The following is a 16,926-nucleotide window of genomic DNA, read 5'->3' as shown; positions in this document are numbered from 1 at the left end:
AATGACCATTCTAACAGCATTGGCTGCATTTTAATACAGAATCAAGAAGAGCAACATGGAGGGGAAATTAGGGCTGTGACTTACCTTGCATGTATTTCAGAAGGTCAGATAGTTGGATTTCCTAAAAGTACAAGATTAATCTGGTACCCTCACAGGGATGGACTTCAAGCCACTTCAGACATTAAAGGCTTTTCCACATTGTACCCAACCATAAAAGAACCAATTGGGTGTAGTGGTTAAGAGACAAGGCTAGAAACTGGGAAACAATGAGTTCTAGTCCTGCCTTAGTCATGAAGCCAGCTAGGTCACCTTGGGCCAGTCACTCTCTCTCAGCCCTAGGAAGCAGGCAATGGCAAACCACTTCCAAAATCTTGCCAAGAAAACTGCAGGGACTTGTCCACACAGTCATCAGGAATCAACAATGACTTGAAGGCACCCCCCAAAAAATAAAACAAAACCCCAGACCACCAACACCCAACCATGGCATAGACATGCCTGGGAACCTCTTTTTCTCTGCTATGTCCCCCTGATGTTGTCTTTGTCTCATTCCCAGCCCATACATAAGAAAGGTTTCAGCCACCCACATCTGTATTCATAAGATGTCTTCTTCTGACACTGTCCAAAGACAGCTTCGAGGTATGTAAAATCGGTTAGGCTTTGTCCCTGATCACCTTGGAAGGAAGTCAGAGGACTGCATCAGCTGTCCCCAGTAGAGGCAAGAGTAGGGCAGGGAGCCAATTTGACACTGGCATAGTTTTGTGCCAACTCAAGGATGGGCAGAGAGCTCTTCAGCTCCACAGTCCTTGCTCTCAAGTCCTTGCTCCAGTAGTAGTCACGCATTTTGTGGTGCTTCCATCAACCATGAGAGGGAGCCTTGATCTGTACAGATCTAAGCATGTAATGTACATCCACATAAAACAAGGGTGGGGCAACTCATGCCCATAGGTTGCATGGAGCACCCCAAGATTGCACTGCTGAAATTCCTCTGAAAAAGAGTGTTGGGGTCTTTCACCAGTTGCCACACAAGGTGTTCAATCTCATTTACTGTACCTTGTTTCCTTAAAAAAAATCAGAAAGGGGCAACATGTCCTACCCGACATTTTCTCATCACCATTATCCCCCTGGCCTTTGGCATCTGAAAAAAAAAAACTATGACTCAGATTGCAGAAATGTTGTTCATCTCTGAAGTCAGGCATAATACAGCAGACTTGATCCAAGATATGTGGCCGCCTGCAGAATAACAGATTGTGGGACTGCCTTACAAGGTGCAAATATTACCAATTATTTAGAATCCGAGGCATTGAATCCAATAACTTCCCCTCCTGAAGCCTGGCAGTAACAAAATAAAGTAATACATAAAATAAAATAAAATAATTAAAAGCAACATGTTGGCCTGAAATTGCCCTTTGCAAAACTCCAGGGCCAGCCCAACCTGCTTACAAATTACTACCTTACATGAATAAGATCTATGTGACTGTCATGGCATGGTTACTCTGCAAAGACACATTACTCCGCATATGTGCTTTGAACATAGGTATTGGCTCATCAGAGCCCCACCCCATATGGGATGTGTGTGCAATACACAGAAAGGACTTGAGTTCCTACAGATACAGAAGATTGTGAGTCCCACCTGGATTCTTTCATTGCTCCAAGGTGGGTCCTGCCCACTGTTAGTTTTCATTCTATCTATGGGTTTTGGGTGGAATAGAATTAGCCTGCTAGATTTATTAACTGAATTAATACCGCTGATATTCTTGTTTATTACCATTAGGAATTTGTTGGTTAGTAGCTGCCAGGAGGGAACCCCTTCAGTTCCTCTGGATTGGTATGATCCATGCAAATCACTCCTACGATGGCAAGTGAGAAAGAGTCATTCTTGTTTTGACTGAACAGGGGAAAACAGCTGAGACAGTTTCACCAGCTGGTAGTCTGGACAAAAAAGAGATCTATAAATGGTCCTCCGAATCCCCCTTCGCAGGAGTGCCAGCTTCACTCCCGACCACCAGCCTGTGGCGGAAGTCTCCACTCCTACCCCTGTGAAAATGGAAGCCAACGTGGTGGTCCTTGGAGCGGACAGTGTGGGAAAATCAGGTAAGTTTGCAACAAAACCAATCCTGGGTGTTGATATTCTGGACAGTGAAATACTCCACAGATAGAGACTTGCAGACCTAGTAAGCTTCATTGTATGCATTCTCCCTGCATGTATGCATTCTGGGTAGGGCAACTTTCTCTTTTCTGTGCAAGCTTCATTTTGAAGCTTGCTTTGAAAAGAGAAAGTTGCCCTACCCAGAAAAGGTAGACAGGTAGAATGCAATGCTGCAACATTTAATGAGAGCGATACTATCGGTGGCTAAACAGTTGTATGCTCCATTAACCAAACAAATTACTAACCAGCTTGTCAGACTCCCTAAATGCTGCAGAACAGCAAAAAGAAATGAAGGAGGTTGTTCACACCGCTGGTCACAATTCTGATCTTTCATGCGCTTCAAATGCAATTATCTGAATGTTTAACATAGAGTAAGCCTCACTGAATTCAGAGATCTTATGCCCAACTACAACCTGGATGTCTAACCTTCTGAGCTGAGATATTATGACTGGATCTGTAGATTATGTGCTTTTTATAAATTTCCAGCCCAAACATGCGCTCAGGACCAAAGGAAATTTTTGAGCTTCCTTTCAAAAAGGAATTTATATGTGGGCTTACTTATGAGTAAGCAATCTCTAGAATAAACAACGCCAAAGTGCATTTAGGATTAGAAGCAAAATGTGAGCATAAATATGCAGTTGCAAACAGGCCAATCACTTTTCTGGAGAGTTAGTTTTCAGCTCTGCAAAACTGGAGTACCTAGAGAATGTTGAAAATGCTGATCCTGCAAAAGTTTGAGGTTATTGTTTTATACTGAAATGTATAGTGCCTATGCAAAAGATTAAAAATAGGGTGATGTGTTAAGGGACAAAAGTAAATTTTGAGGACATTGGTATTTAAATATTTGAGTTTGATTCGGAGGCTGGGTTTTATTTTTAATTGGGGGGAATGGCTTGCACTTTTTTTCTGTCGGTGAATAATAACATCCTTTTCCATTCCTCCTCCGGCCCCATCTGTCCTATATAACAGTTCCAACTCCCACTCTTTTTCACAGCTCTGACGGTGCGTTTCCTTACCAAGCGGTTTATTGGGGAATATGGAGACATGGGTGAGTGTTTGGGTCTTTACACAGTTTGGTACTATTTCATCCTGGGGATGGTGGTAATAGATGGTCCGTCTAATTAGACACCCAGAAGAAACCTACCAGAATATCTTTTGGCTAGGGTGATGGGAAAGAATGAAGTTTGAGATTCATAGGGACATGAGAGGCAAACTGGCACACTAACCCAAGTTTAGTTTACCCATGGTTAGATCATCCATGTCTTTTGATTAGCATCTATGGCTTTCTATACGGCCACTTACGTAAGCTGGCTAACAAACGGAAAAAGAAAAATGGATTCAAGTGCTAAAACACAATTTCAGATCAACCGTTCCACAGGCTTTACAATCATTTAGGAGTTAAAATCCTAGCAAAAGAGATGTTTTTCAAACGTCAAGGGAGGGGAGGCCAAGCAGCACCAAATTAAACAGAATTGATCAAGTTCACACAATACTCTTAAGTAATAAATGATTATTTTAAGATCACAGTGGGTATTTTCAGAACACTTGAGGTGGAATCTAAACAAATCACATAGTTTAGCCAGGCCATTAGCAAGGTTTACACATCTTGTCCAAAAGGAAGATAACTCTCATTTTAAAATGATATCCCCAAAAGAGGAAATTAGACAGAAAAGACCCACAGCTGCTTACTTTACAGTATTTTCAATAAATGTAAGATGACGCTTGCATTTTAAAGGTAAATTATTTATGTAAAAAAAAATTCAGATAAATGCACAATAATAATGGTAAGCTATAAACCATAGCTTATATGCTACAGTGGATGGGCTCACCTGTCATGCTAAACCAAAAGTGATTTGCTTCATTTTGGCGTAGTGGAATGTGTGAATGTAGTCACTTGTGGTTATTTTAGAAACCATTATCAAGCAAATCATGGCTTGACCAGCACCTCATTTGAGGACAAAATGCTCCTTTTTCCCTTTTGCTGTGAAACGAACCAATCTAATAACTCACTTAGATGCTCAAATAAAGAGTCAAAAGGCGACCAATGAAAAATCAGCATAGAGCAGGTGTTAAGGTGTTGGACTGGGACTGGAAAGACCCAGGTTCAAATCTCCTCTTAGCCCTGGAGCTCACTAGTTTCTCTTGAGCCAAATCTTATTTCTTAGCTCAACCTATTTCACAGGGTGGTTGTTGGGGGATATAATGAAAAACTTCCTTGCGCTTCCAGGAGAAACTCCAGATCTATCCCACGGCAGGGGATGGATAGACAGACACATGCAGACAAACCCTTTTCCATCTGAACACTTCAGTTAGGGCAACTCATGCAAGGTTTTAGTGGGGAAAGGACTAGAAAATCAGATTGGTAGCAGGACATTGGAACAGTTGTCTCAGCTTCCTTATTCTGTTGTTCTTACAGTCTTTTCTTTGGCAAGCCCTATTTACTGAGGGGAAAATGAATGTATAGGCTGGTTCATATATGGTATCAACCAAAGGTTTAAATCATGGGTCATTGAATGAGCCATAGTTGCTGGGTTCACACACCCATGGTTTGTCAGTTAAACCACAAATGGCTGGGTTAACACAGCATGCTAAACCATGAACAAGCAAATTTCCTGTGGCTTAGTGCAACCTATGAACCCAGCTAGCCAGGTATCACTATTGGGAGAAGCCGAGGTGTAAGGAGGAAGGCATGGTGCATGTAAAACTCTCAGGTTATGTTTTCTTGCTTTGTGGCACTGCCCTTTCGACACACCCACAGTTGCTGATTTGGAGCCCCTAGAGAAAAACCCCAAAGGGAGTGGCCAAGGAGAAAATACATGAAGGGGAAGGGAAAGGATCGAGCTCTTGGGAGTGGCTTCTGGCAACCTGAACTTTCTGCTTTTCCCCACCCAGAATCTATCTACACTCACACTTTGGCAGTAGAAGGCAAAGAGATTCTTTTCCACATCTGGGACTTTCCTTGCTCGCAGGTGAGGAAGTTCTTCTACCTTCTCACATAAATATATGTGTGTATGTGTGTGTATGTGTAGTCCAATCTAGTTATGATTTATCTTTTAATAGCAAAGTATGTGCCCAATAAACTCGTTATTTCCCTCATCCTGCACTGTTGTTGTTGGGTTAATTAGAACAAACAAATGACCACTCAAACAAGATTAATAAAGTAAATATATCCAGTAGGGTTGTGCCTTGCTTCATTTTAGAAGAGGATTCTTGGAATGTGTGGGAGCACAAATGCAACACTTCATTAAAGCAGCCATGCCTGCATCATCCTGGAAAAAAGACATGGTTTCCTTAATGAGTTGCAGACAAGTAGTGCATTTGCACTCCCAAAGCATTTCTTCTTACATCTAAAGCACTTGGCACAGACTTGACATCCAGTTCTCTCTCAAAGTTTGGAAGAATAAAGAACATTGCAAAAGCTCCGTGCTCGTTTTGTAAAAACTCTTCTTGTGTCCTTTGAAGGATGAATCCATTGTTATCTAAATGCCTTCTGGCTACTTATCTACAGTATATTTTGGTTTAATTCTGAGGTGAGTCATCTTCTCTCTTCAAGGGACCACAAGGTGTGTCAAGGTTTACTTCCACAGAGTTGGGGAAGGGGAAAGGGAAAATAAAAACTGTGTTTGACTTTCGTTTAAATTTAATTAAAATTACATTACATGAATTAAGTACAATTATGTGATTGTTTCCCATGTAATCAAGAATTTTCACCTTCTGTCACATTATGATTTGGCAGATCTTTTTGGAAGGATGCTGGGGGCCATATCCGAGGCTTTGGAGGACCACATCCAGCCTGGGAACACAGGCTGTGCTTCTGAGTTTTAGCTAATGCAGATTTCTCTCACATCAGACATCATTTTAGAAGAGGTTGTGTTTCCACGTTGCACCAAGCCATAATATGATTTGCTTGTTTGTAACTTCACATGTCTTGTGAACATTGTGGTTTATGAACCATGCTGTACCAATTATTGTTATTGTGTTGTTGTTGTTGTCAATATTTACATACAGTCTACCAGATAGTTCTGACTAGATTTGGTTGTTTTGACTATCATATCCTTCCCAAGGATCTAGGACAGCTAAAGGTGTTGTCATAATATGTATGCTGTTCCAAGTGGTGCAACTTTTGTAGTTCATGAGTTGAGATTCTATCCATTCCATTTGGGTCCAAGTGCTTTTCCAGATCTTTTGATATGACACCAAGTGTACCAACCAGTATTGGCACTACTACTTTCATTTTCTACATTCGCTTGAACGATTATTATTTGCAATCCACTGGACTAACAAATCTATTAGCTAAATGTTGCAACCTTACCTGTTTTCTTATTCAGGAGAAGTCAGAGGAGAACTCATCTAAGGACAAGCACATCCAATGGGCTGATGGCTTTGTCTTGGTCTACAGCATCTGTGACCGTGCTAGCTTCAACAGTGTCCAGCCCAAAGTCCAATTCATCAAAGCAACCAAAGAAGGGCCAAGCCAGGAGAAAGTGCCCATTGTTATTGTGGGCAACAAGCGAGATCTGCACCATCACCGAGCGGTTTCCAGTGAAGAGGGCCGTCTCCTGGCCCTCTCCATGGACTGTGAATTCTATGAGGTATCAGCAGCAGAAGCCTATCATGGGGCTCTCATGGTCTTTCATGGTTTAGCGGAACGCATATGTGAGGCCAAGTTGGCCCTGAAGAAAGGCACAGGAATCCGCAATATTGTCAAGAGTGTATCTGCTGTGTTTGCTCGGAAAAGAACAGACTCAATGTGAGAGAACTAACAATCTGGGAATGCTATGGGAAAACATCTATGTTTCTCTTGGTTGGGCAGAGTGGAACATGGATTTTGCTGATATGAAGTGGAGTGGGGCTCCTTGTTCTGCTAATCCTGAAGGAAAAACAATCCAGGAGGTGGTATATATGGCTACCCCAGGTGTTCCAATTCAAGAAGAATGAGGCTATCAAAGGAAGGAAATGGTTATGCCTGTCTCCCCATACTAAAATACCAGGACAAAAAGATTTGCACAAGAGAAAGTGAACAACTTGCCCAAATCCACCTAGTAAGTTGGAATTGGAATCTGGGGATCCCATATTAATGTGGTACCAGTGCAAGAGCCAGTACTGTATTCACTTTGACATTTGCAGAGAGCTGTATGGATGGAACATCATCACTTTGCCCCATATATAGATAAACTGGGCTAAACCAGAGTTCATCTAACCATAGTTTACTAGATAAACAACAGTTGAATATTTAACACTGGTCTGAAGCTATAGGGGGAGATCATATGGTGATACACTATTATAGAGTTCTACCCTGGGCTGTCCAGGAGATGTAGTGGAAGGCCTGTCTGGGTGCCTGGAAGCTATAGGTCTGGATAGGGAGAAACAAAGTGAGACTCAGCCCTAACAAGATGAAGTGGTTGTCCATTCAGAAAGTGACTGACTCTGGGACAACACCACTCTTAGCTCTGGATGAGGGAGATTGCTTCCCCCGAAAAGGCTGGTTCACAGACCAGTCTGCCTGGGTTCATACTACACCATAAGCCAAAGCCAATTATATATGGCTTAATACTGTACAGTGGACGATCCCCACCCATAATAGTTTTGCTAGCTGGGTGGGAATGCAGCTTGAGTCCTTAGAAGCTAATGTGTACTGATTTCCCAAGGGACAGTCATAAGAGTCTCCTGCAAAAAACAAAAACAGACAACCTCAAGACCTAGGCAGAGAAGAGATGTAGCCCAGTAGTAGAACTTCTGCATTGCATTCAGAAGGTCCTTGACTTAGTTTGACCTTTTTTAATTGGCAGCAGTTCTCCAGGTGATGTTCTACTCCCTACCTCTGCCACTGGAGAGCATTTAACTAGAAATGCCAAGGACTGCAAACTGGCACCAGGCTTTAGTGGGCACCTTCTCCATTCCTGGTGTTGGTGAACCTGGAAGGCTGACTGATCCAGTTATTAGTGCTGCTATGCTGCCTAGGAGGTTAGGGGTTAGCTGCCATTTTGATAGCTACCAGGCCCCTTAGCAACAGTCTGCTGGAAACCAATTGGAAAACTAAAATAGCATCTTAGACCCAGCTGCTCTGAGCATAGGAGTCTAGGGTGAATATCAACATAGCTAGAGCTAGGAACTACCTATGGTTTCTTCATGCTAAAATTGCACCTGCAAGGATTTAATCTAAGTATTTGTGCATGAACATAATTGTTCTTCCTTGCTCCATCTCTTAAATCCAGTAGAATTTGAACATGGATAGTTTGTTTGCTGTCTTTGTAGCCTCTCCATCTAGATCAAAGGCAACCTGGCTCTTCCCCAGTAAACGTCTGTGTGAAATGAGTGAAAAGAGTGGAAGGAAGGAAGGAAGGAAGGAAGGAAGGAAGGAAGGAAGGAAGGAAGGAAGGAAGGAAGGAAGGAAGGAAGGAAGGAAGGAAGGAAGGAAGGAAGGAAAACCTGGAGGGCCTCAGGATCTCAGAGAGAGAAACTGGGTGGCCTCATCCATCTTTGGGCTTGTCCAGCTCTCCCAACTCCCTTCTCTGCTGTCATCAGCTTGGAAGAGCCATATCAGTTGCATCTCTCTGCTGAGATATGAGGATCTCTGCCAAATTCTCCTTCAACCTCCGGTTCTGTCTTGCTTGCTTTCATTGACTCAGTTATTGCCAACTAGCAGCACTGCAAGTTAGATGCTTGGAACTGGATGTCCTCATGCGTCTTTCTTTTCCTCCCTCCCTCCCTCCTCCTTCCTTCCTTGCTGATGGCACACAGGGCTCCTGCTAAGTGAGACACAGCACACATGCCTGTACAATTAAAGATGTGGCTTCCTTCCAGGTCCTTGTGTGGGTGTGTCAGGCCTTAAATAAGAATAGATAGGATAAGAGCTACAGTTCTTGTCTCCTGTTGGAAAACAACCCTCAGGCCTCCACAACTGATGAAAAGTGGGAGAGAAAAAATCAGAAGAATTGATTTCCCAAGAGAGAGGAAATTGATTGGTGAGTCACTCTCCTGCCCGCTCATCCCAGATGCCTTATTTGGTTTGCCAGTCTCACTGGGGTGATAAAAGCACTCTGCATATGCTTGGAGCACTCCACTTTAGTAGATCAGTGAATACAAAGAACGCAGGTTCCCAGCTAACTAGGGGGAAGGGCTAACTTTTAAAAAGGAATTTTGGAGTCCAGATCAGTAAGGGATAGGTGTGTTCACATATCACCTTAAGCTGTGGTTAATTAAGCAGTGGCTTATTGCCCCAACCACAATTGACTAGGATTGGGGTATATAATGGAAGTCTTGTTCTAGAAACTGCAATGGCTGGTTTGACACAATCTGGTAAGCCAGTAGCAAGCCAACCCCTGATCATAAATTGTGGTGCGTGAATCCAGTCAGTGCTTTGAGATGAAAATACTGCAGCTGGTTCTGTAGCTGCCCTAGCAAAAAGGGTTGCAGTTTTGAATTTTGAAAAATAAAAGCATTGAATGTTGACAAATATTTCAACCAGTCCCTTTTCACAGGGTTATTAGGAGTATAACATGGAAGGTGGGAGACTGATGACAGGTGCATTGAATTTCAAAGAGGAAGTGTAATAAATATAATAAAATAATGATGCGGAGAAATGGATCAATAGACATTTCCACCACTATCATCATTCAGGCCAACTTATTTCCAATATTCAAAGGCAAGCATTATTGCAAAAAAATAAAACAAATAAATCAACACCAGACACAAGATTGACCTTAACATGTTTAGAAGTACCAAACATCTTCATAGAAATATATGCATACATAAACACTGGGGGGTGGGGCAGGGAGGAGAGAGTGAACTTCAAAACAGTCCAATGAGAACCAAATATACTCTCTGGGTAAATGTTATCTGGCTGGATTCATAGTTTCTAGAATCATAGAATTGGAAGCTCCTTAGTGGTCACCTGTTCCAGACCCCTTCCAATCTCCTACAGCATCTCTGATAGATTGCCATCCAGCCTCTGCTTGAAGACCTCTAGTGAAGGAGAATTTATGTAGCAGCCTATAACACTGGCCCACAGCTCATTCGGGCAGGAAGCCCCTCCTGATGTCTATCCTGAACCTCTTTCCTTGTTGTTTTAACCCACTGGTTCTGGTCCTGTTCTCTGGGGCAACAGAGGATAAGCCCACTCCGTGAAGACTGCTGTTATTTCTCCCTTCGGTCATCTCTTCTGTAGCCTAAGCATACTTAGATCTGTTAAGCATTCCTCAGAGGGTTTAGTTTTCAGGCCCTTCAACATCTTTCTTACTTTTGTGATAAGCCATAGTTTGTTGAATAAACCCAAAAGGTGGGGCAAGCTGTATGACCCAGTCAGTATTAGGGTATCTATTAACAGCCCTTAACAAAAAACAATTTTCTGGTGCCCTTTCTTATGTGTAAGTTTTGGAATTAAGTCCTAAAATTTCAAAAGGAGTCCTGGGTATTTTGCTTTACCACAAATGTTCCTCAAAGCAAAGCCACCTTTCTGATTTTTGGATATAGTATACTCAGCTTGAATCTTTGAGACCCAATATTTCTTATTCCATACTTTGTGATGCTTTCACAGCATCTTAATGTAATTAACAAGTGTGTAAATAAATGTGTATGTGGTGGCACTGTATTTTGTAAAAAAAGGAATAAAAACAATATGCACACATCTTTTAGTTTGGTGTTCTTAGCCTCATATTTTATTCTTAGCAGGAAGGGGAGAAAAAAGGAATACTTACAGAATATATGGAGTACATGGTAAGTTAGGTGAGCCTCTAGATTTGACAATGGAGTTAAAAGTTTGTTGCTGAATGTGATAAGAACAATATACGTTTGAATAATGTCAGAGGATAGCTATTTAGTAAATGGTACAACCCTAAACAGGTGTAAAACAAGGGTGCGTGATGTCCCCTTGGTTGGTTAATGTCTTTAGGAATAAATGCATAAAGAATGCTGGTGATGTTACAAGTGTGTTACTTGGGGATATGAATGTATGGATATTGTATGAAGATGATGTCCTGCTGTTAACTGACAATCTGTATGTTTTACAGTCAATGTTAGATTGTGGGATACAATAAGGGGTATGGGTCTGAGAATTACTCCATGAAAGTCCAAGGTATTTGTGTTTTATAGGCAGTAAATGATTGCAAGTTATGCATAAGTGGTGAAGAACTATAGCAAGTAGATGAATGTGTGTATTTGGCTAGAATGTTTTCTACTGTTGAAAAATGGTTGGAGAAATTTTAAGTTGTGCAAATACTGGTAGGACTGGATGGGAGTAGCACATGGTCTGTCACAACCTTTTGTCAAAAGAAGTGAAAGCTGTGTAGATGAGCTTCTTTCTGGCATATAGGAGTTGGTGTGTATGTCAGGAAAAACAGCAGTGGGAATGGGGTGCTTAAGGAAAGTGTGTGAAACATCAAGAAGGGATAGGGAAGAACGAATATGGACTGAAGTGAGCGACCAGCAGTTAGGAAGTATACTGAGGTGATTGAATTGCAAAACCAATATATGAAGAGTGGATGGGTTGAGAGGAAGAAGACTGGATTGGATGGAGTTGATGAGATCCTCAGAAAGAGAACAAGCTAAAGAATAAAAGGCAGTATAAGGATGTGATGGAGGCAAGGTTAGTATGCAAGAAATGAGAAGTTTGGAGAGGGACAGTCAATGGAATGGAAATAACCTGTATTTCTTTTAATCAGTTCATGCCTTTCATTTCCTTGGCTTCACATTTTTTTCCTGCATCTTTCATGAAGTCACCTAACCTGACAGGGAAAAGCATGAGGGATATACATGTAAGAATGAGAAAAAGTTGCTCATCCCTTCCCTGGAGATCGGTAACCAAGTTGGCCCTCTGAGGTAGGAATGTTCCCTGTTTCACACGCTTCTTTTTGTCAGCAGCTGCTAGCGTGGCTGTTTTCCTAACTTTCTCGTTCTCTCTGGATAAACTGTTCTTTCCAGCTATTGACTAGTGGGTCCTGGTTTAAATCAAATGGGGCACGGTGTATACAACAAATGATTTGCTGCATTGCAGCACTGTAAACAGGCCTGAAGAGACCTCTGCCCAGAGATTTTAAATCACTTTAGACACAGCAATGTTGGGAGATAGATTGTGATTCAGGTCCCCCGCGAGGGAGCAGGCAAATTATGTTTTCAGCCAAAAGACAGAGATGATTTCATGCAGTTAACCTTTTGGCCCCAAAGTATAATCTAATGCCCATGGGACAGAAGCCCCAGCCCTCTCCCCTTCAATACTGTTCTAGAAGATCTGGGGCAGGAAGACTGTGTTCCCAGCTTTATTAATCCCCCTTCCCGTGTGCTCTTAGCCATCTCTTTGCCTAGTCAAAAAATACTGTTTTCTACTGTTTCTTATTCCAGTTCTCCAGGGTTTACTCTGATAGTATATACAGTGTTGTTCAGTCCCTGAGAATGATGGGAAACTTTTGTTGTGTTCCCCATGCTGGCTGGGGAATTCTGGGAGCTGAAGTCCACACATCTTAAAGTAGCTGAGATTGAGAAACACTGATTTAAGTACTGATTGGGAAATGCCTATACTAAGATTGAGACAGGGCAAGGATTGCAAAATCCATTTAGCCCTGCTTCCTCTCCTGTCGCCTGACTGCACCACAAAGGCATAAACAAGAATTATTGAAGTCTTTTCTCAAGCTGAAGCATAACCAGTTTGTTCAATCACTCATTGAATTTCTAGTTTCTTGTTCCTCTTCATTGCCTTTCTTTCTACCTATTCCAGTTTGTCTGAACTCTACAGTGGTATTAAAGCACCAAGTACTGGAAGCAAATGACTTAACCATAGATACAGTAGTGGGATGGGAGGGGAAATTTAGCTTGTCTAATTTCTGTTCATCATGCAGCCATGGTGTTACAAATGGATACATCAAAGGCAAATTTGTTCTTTCTTTCATCTCATGGGGTTTGGAAGAAACTAGTAATAAGATTAAGCAGAAACCTGCCATAAAAGTAGACATCAAGAAAAGTAAAATGTTCCTTCTTTACTACTGCTATTAAATGACATATTGGCTCCAAAGGCTTAGATGTTAATTTCTCTGCCAAGGCCATACAAAACAGTCCTATTTATAGACACTAAAGGCAGAAAAACTCAACAAGTCAGGGGTTGGGAAGCTGTACAATATGTAACTGGATGCAGGATGGATAGTATATTGTAATAGCTAAGTGGTTAAAGAGTTGGACTGGAGAGACCGAAGTTCTCACTCAACCATGGACTTCACCTGGTGACTTTCAGCCAATCCATCTTTCCACCCAATCTGCCTCATAGCTTGTTGCTGAGGGCAGAGAATGGAGATTGAGACACCCAAAGGAGAGGCAGCATATAAATACAACCAGTACATGTTCCTTAGGTTGGAGTCTACAGCTGGTGGCACCATCTGACCAACCTTTTCTGGGTTTGGAGGCTAAGCAAGGTCAGGGCCCTTTGGTGGGAGATCACCATGACATCTCAGGCTATTGACTAGATCAGGAAGTTTTAAAAAAATATTCTAGAAGAATAAAATGCCAAATCACTTCCATGTCCATGGAATCACCAATTGCAGAACTTAAAGGAAATGGGGAAAGCAAGACATGTTAAGCCACATGGACAACCTAATGTTCCAGGAGATACTATCTTTAGAGCACTTCAAAAATGGTTACAGAACTGCAGTGTGGAAAAAGTGAAAGAGCATTCATGGGGAACACTATTAAATTAATTTAAATCTGTTAGTTCTTTGTTCCAGTCCTATAATATTCTTTGTCCAGGCCCTGCCCAGAGCAGCTTCCAATATACTGCTCAAAGACCCAAATTTATTCAAACATGATGAATGGGCAACTTTTCAGGGGTCAGGGACCCTGACTCAACCTTCTGACCTTCCAGGGGACCCAGATGATATAGCAACATACCAGAAAGCAACAGTTTTCTGTTTCCTCCCACCCCCATATTTTCAGAGCGGGAATGAGAGTAGGAGCTGAACCACTCCTATTTCCACCTTGAATCCTCCAACTCCTCCTCCCAAAGCTACCTGAAATCACAATCTTTGGGTGTTTTTCTTTCTTTCATTGACTCTTGGTGACTGCCTGGACAAGTCCCTCAATTTTTCTTGGCAAGATTTTCAGAAGTGATTTGTCCTTGCCTTCTTCCTACGGCTAAGGGAGAGTGACTGGCCCAAGGTTTCCCAACTGGCTTTGTGTCTATAAGGCAGGACTAGAAGTCATGGCTTCTAGCCTGGTGCCTTAACCACTACACCAAACTGGCTCTTGTTTGTCAGTCTGGGGGGTTTAAAATGGAGTTGAGAGCAATTGGTCTCTGAGGCCTCTGTTCCCACTCTTGATTTGAGGGCAAAAGGTCCTGCCCCAAGTTTGGCTGTTTTGTCACTGAATTTCAGTAGCACAACAGTATATTGCTTGGGGGTGTGTGTGTGTGTCCTAACTCAGAATACAATAACTTCCTTTATTAAACTGGGTGGTCTATAGTTCTGGTTAAGAACTAAGTGATACATTAAATATGTGAATTCTTTTGATACGTCAAGGCAAAAAAGAAGGCGATGATACCTATGGCACAGTGAGGAAGATCAACCCATTGCTACTAAGCCAGTGGCTTATGGACTTTCTCCATATCAGGCTGTGATTCCCCACCTCTTACAGAGGAAAACAGATACTGTGGAGGTTCTTTTGTCATAATAATGGTATAAGGGTGGGGGGGGGGGAGAATTTAACTCCCCCATGCCACAGCTGCAACCCTCATCTCTCTCCATCAAAACCAACAATTCTGAATAAAAAAGAAATCAAGCTATATTAAATATACTTCAGCATAACTGGCTAAGTAGCATGAAATTGCCCTCACAAAACCAGTACAAGTGTGGTTATTTTATTGGAGAATTTTTACATGCTATACCAATAAGCTGGCATTACAACAGCAGATGTAATGGCTGGGGCACAAGGTTCACAGGGAAGATTTGAACTAAGTTAACATAAGCAGTAAATTAAGCAGAAGGTTTCAGTTGTCAGTTGCTTCATTCACACCGCCTAAAGCCAGAATGTGGTTCTGTGAATTGTGTGAATCCAGCCCCAGTAGTTTGTCAAACCATGATTCGTGGCTTTGTGTCAATTGTGATTTTGCAAGCCATAGCTTAGTGTGATATAAGATCTCAACCATTGGACTTGCTGAACGATAGTTCAGCATGTTGTGTGAAGTCATCTAACAGCGGTTTATATAGCAAACCATACTTAACAAATCACAGCCTAGCATAGTGAGCAAACACGCTCACTAGCTTAGTCTTTCTTGACGGCCGTGCTGTAGAGTCCCAAGTAGTGTGCCCTTGCATAGGTGGCTTCCAGGTTGGGACGGAATAGCCCTTCACTCCATCTCCTACTGCTAGACCCTTCCTTGTAAGGGGAGAAAGCAGATTTCCGGGCCGTGGTGTATTCAGCTTCAAGGGCTGGACTTTGATGGGGGGTGAGGGGCTCATCAAGGTTGAGGAAGGGAAGAGGATAGTGACCCCGACTAGACCGCCTCTCTTGCAGCTGCGAGGCCCCGCCATGCTTCCTGCTGTCAGGGGCAACAGACTGGACACCCTCTGGTTCTTGGCAAGGCTCTGGAGGAACCATGACCATAGCTGTTGCTTCTTCTTTCACCACAACCTTTGGGAAAGGGAACTAGTGAGTGGAAGGCGGGAGAAAGAGAGAGAGGGAAGAGGTAAATCTGTAACAGGCTAAACTAGCCCCTAGAATTTTCAACCAACTCCCGGAATTATCTTTTGGCCTCCTCACCTTTACCAAAGAAATAAAACCCAGAAACACAATACATGAATTGGTAAGTATTAGATTAATCTCAAAACATTAGAGCTAGATCTAATCTAAATGTAAATCTAGAAAGAAAACAGCTATGAACCCATCTATGGGAAAATGTCTTTTCTGCAGAAATCCCAGAAGAGTTTAAACCATATTTGTGCAACTTTTTTGGACCCAGGATGCTCTTGGCCTTTACATGCACAATCTCAGGCCCCAGGGCAAGAAACAGCTGGGGGTGAGGGGCGGTAAGAGAAAAAAATAAATTTGCTTTACATCTAAACTTTGATCACAATGTAAATATGCCATTACTCTCCTGACATGTGTTTAACAGTGTCTTCCTTCTACCATATCAATGTTTACAATTTGTTAACAATTTGGAGAACTCTGGGGGTCACACCTAAGATTGTACTCCTGTGTCTTAAAGGATTATGTTATGTTCTTTCCTCAATCTGGCAGTGGAGACATGACGATGACATCATCAGCACAAAGAGGTTTGAGATTTCTCCATAAAAGCCATAAACTGCACATTGTGGCTCACAGATGAACACAAGACTTTTAAAAAGGGTGCATGCATGCATCAGAGAGAGGATGAATGTGGGTGAACCAATCTAGCATTTCCCCCCATCCCATCTGAAGACTATAGAGATGGTGTTCAAATGCCATTTGGTGAGCTCCACCCGTGCATTTGCAATATTTCTATCACTGCAGCTACCTAGATTTCATTTCAGTAACAGGAAAAACTTCCTGAGGATAAGACATGTACAGCAATGGAACAGTTTACCTAGGGGTTCTATATCTCCAAGGGGTTTTAAGAAAAAGCTGGACAGCCACCTGTCATGGATGGTTTAACTGATTTTTCTGTGCACTGCAGAGGGTTGGACTGAACAGTCCTTGGGGTCCCTTCCACAGTTATAGGACTCCTCGCCAGTTGTTTCTCAACCTCAGCCACCTGAAGAGAAGTGGACTTCGATTCCCAGAATTCCTCAGCCAGCATGCTGGCTGAGGAATTCTGGGAGTTGTAGTCC

General features: G+C 42.3%; 2 protein-coding genes across 7 annotated transcripts in view; one reads left to right on the top strand and one right to left on the bottom strand.

Moving 5' to 3' along the window:
* Positions 1 to 1,445: 1,445 nt before the first annotated feature.
* LOC103052558 (ras-related and estrogen-regulated growth inhibitor-like protein A) lies at positions 1,446 to 10,191 on the top strand. Its single transcript, XM_007438928.3, has 4 exons — positions 1,446 to 2,091; positions 3,141 to 3,194; positions 5,039 to 5,115; positions 6,475 to 10,191. Exons 1-4 carry the CDS (start codon positions 1,953 to 1,955, stop codon positions 6,898 to 6,900), a joined length of 696 nt encoding a protein of 231 aa, XP_007438990.1. The 5' UTR covers positions 1,446 to 1,952; the 3' UTR covers positions 6,901 to 10,191.
* Positions 10,192 to 10,634: 443 nt separating this feature from the next.
* PEX11A (peroxisomal biogenesis factor 11 alpha) overlaps positions 10,635 to 16,926 on the bottom strand; it is a 28,137-nt gene continuing 21,845 nt past the window's right edge. For 5 of the 6 annotated variants that reach the window (XM_088148655.1, XM_088148657.1, XM_088148656.1 and 2 more), the window contains one exon: positions 10,635 to 15,766. In XM_088148655.1, the coding sequence (XP_088004781.1) occupies positions 15,383 to 15,766 (384 nt within the window). In that variant the 3' untranslated portion in view covers positions 10,635 to 15,382. The remainder of the gene's footprint in view (positions 15,767 to 16,926) is intronic. The other variant, XM_088148660.1, reaches the window with a different exon arrangement.

The sequence above is a fragment of the Python bivittatus genome, unplaced genomic scaffold (assembly GCF_059951505.1).
Source record: "Python bivittatus isolate LINGU-HERP-01145 unplaced genomic scaffold, Pbiv_v1 ctg000530_np1212, whole genome shotgun sequence".
Taxonomy (NCBI): domain Eukaryota; kingdom Metazoa; phylum Chordata; class Lepidosauria; order Squamata; family Pythonidae; genus Python; species Python bivittatus.
The sequence above is the reverse complement of the archived record's forward strand: the minus strand, read 5'-3'. Positions and strand labels throughout refer to the sequence as shown.

Excerpts from the sequence above, each read along its gene's own strand:
- LOC103052558 (XM_007438928.3), top strand. The coding sequence starts at position 1,953 with ATGGTCCTCCGAATCCCCCTTCGCAGGAGTGCCAGCTTCACTCCCGAC. Across the intron at positions 2,092-3,140 it reads GGACAGTGTGGGAAAATCAG|CTCTGACGGTGCGTTTCCTT; the intron begins GTAAGTTTGCAA and ends TCTTTTTCACAG. Across the intron at positions 3,195-5,038 it reads TGGGGAATATGGAGACATGG|AATCTATCTACACTCACACT; the intron begins GTGAGTGTTTGG and ends TTCCCCACCCAG.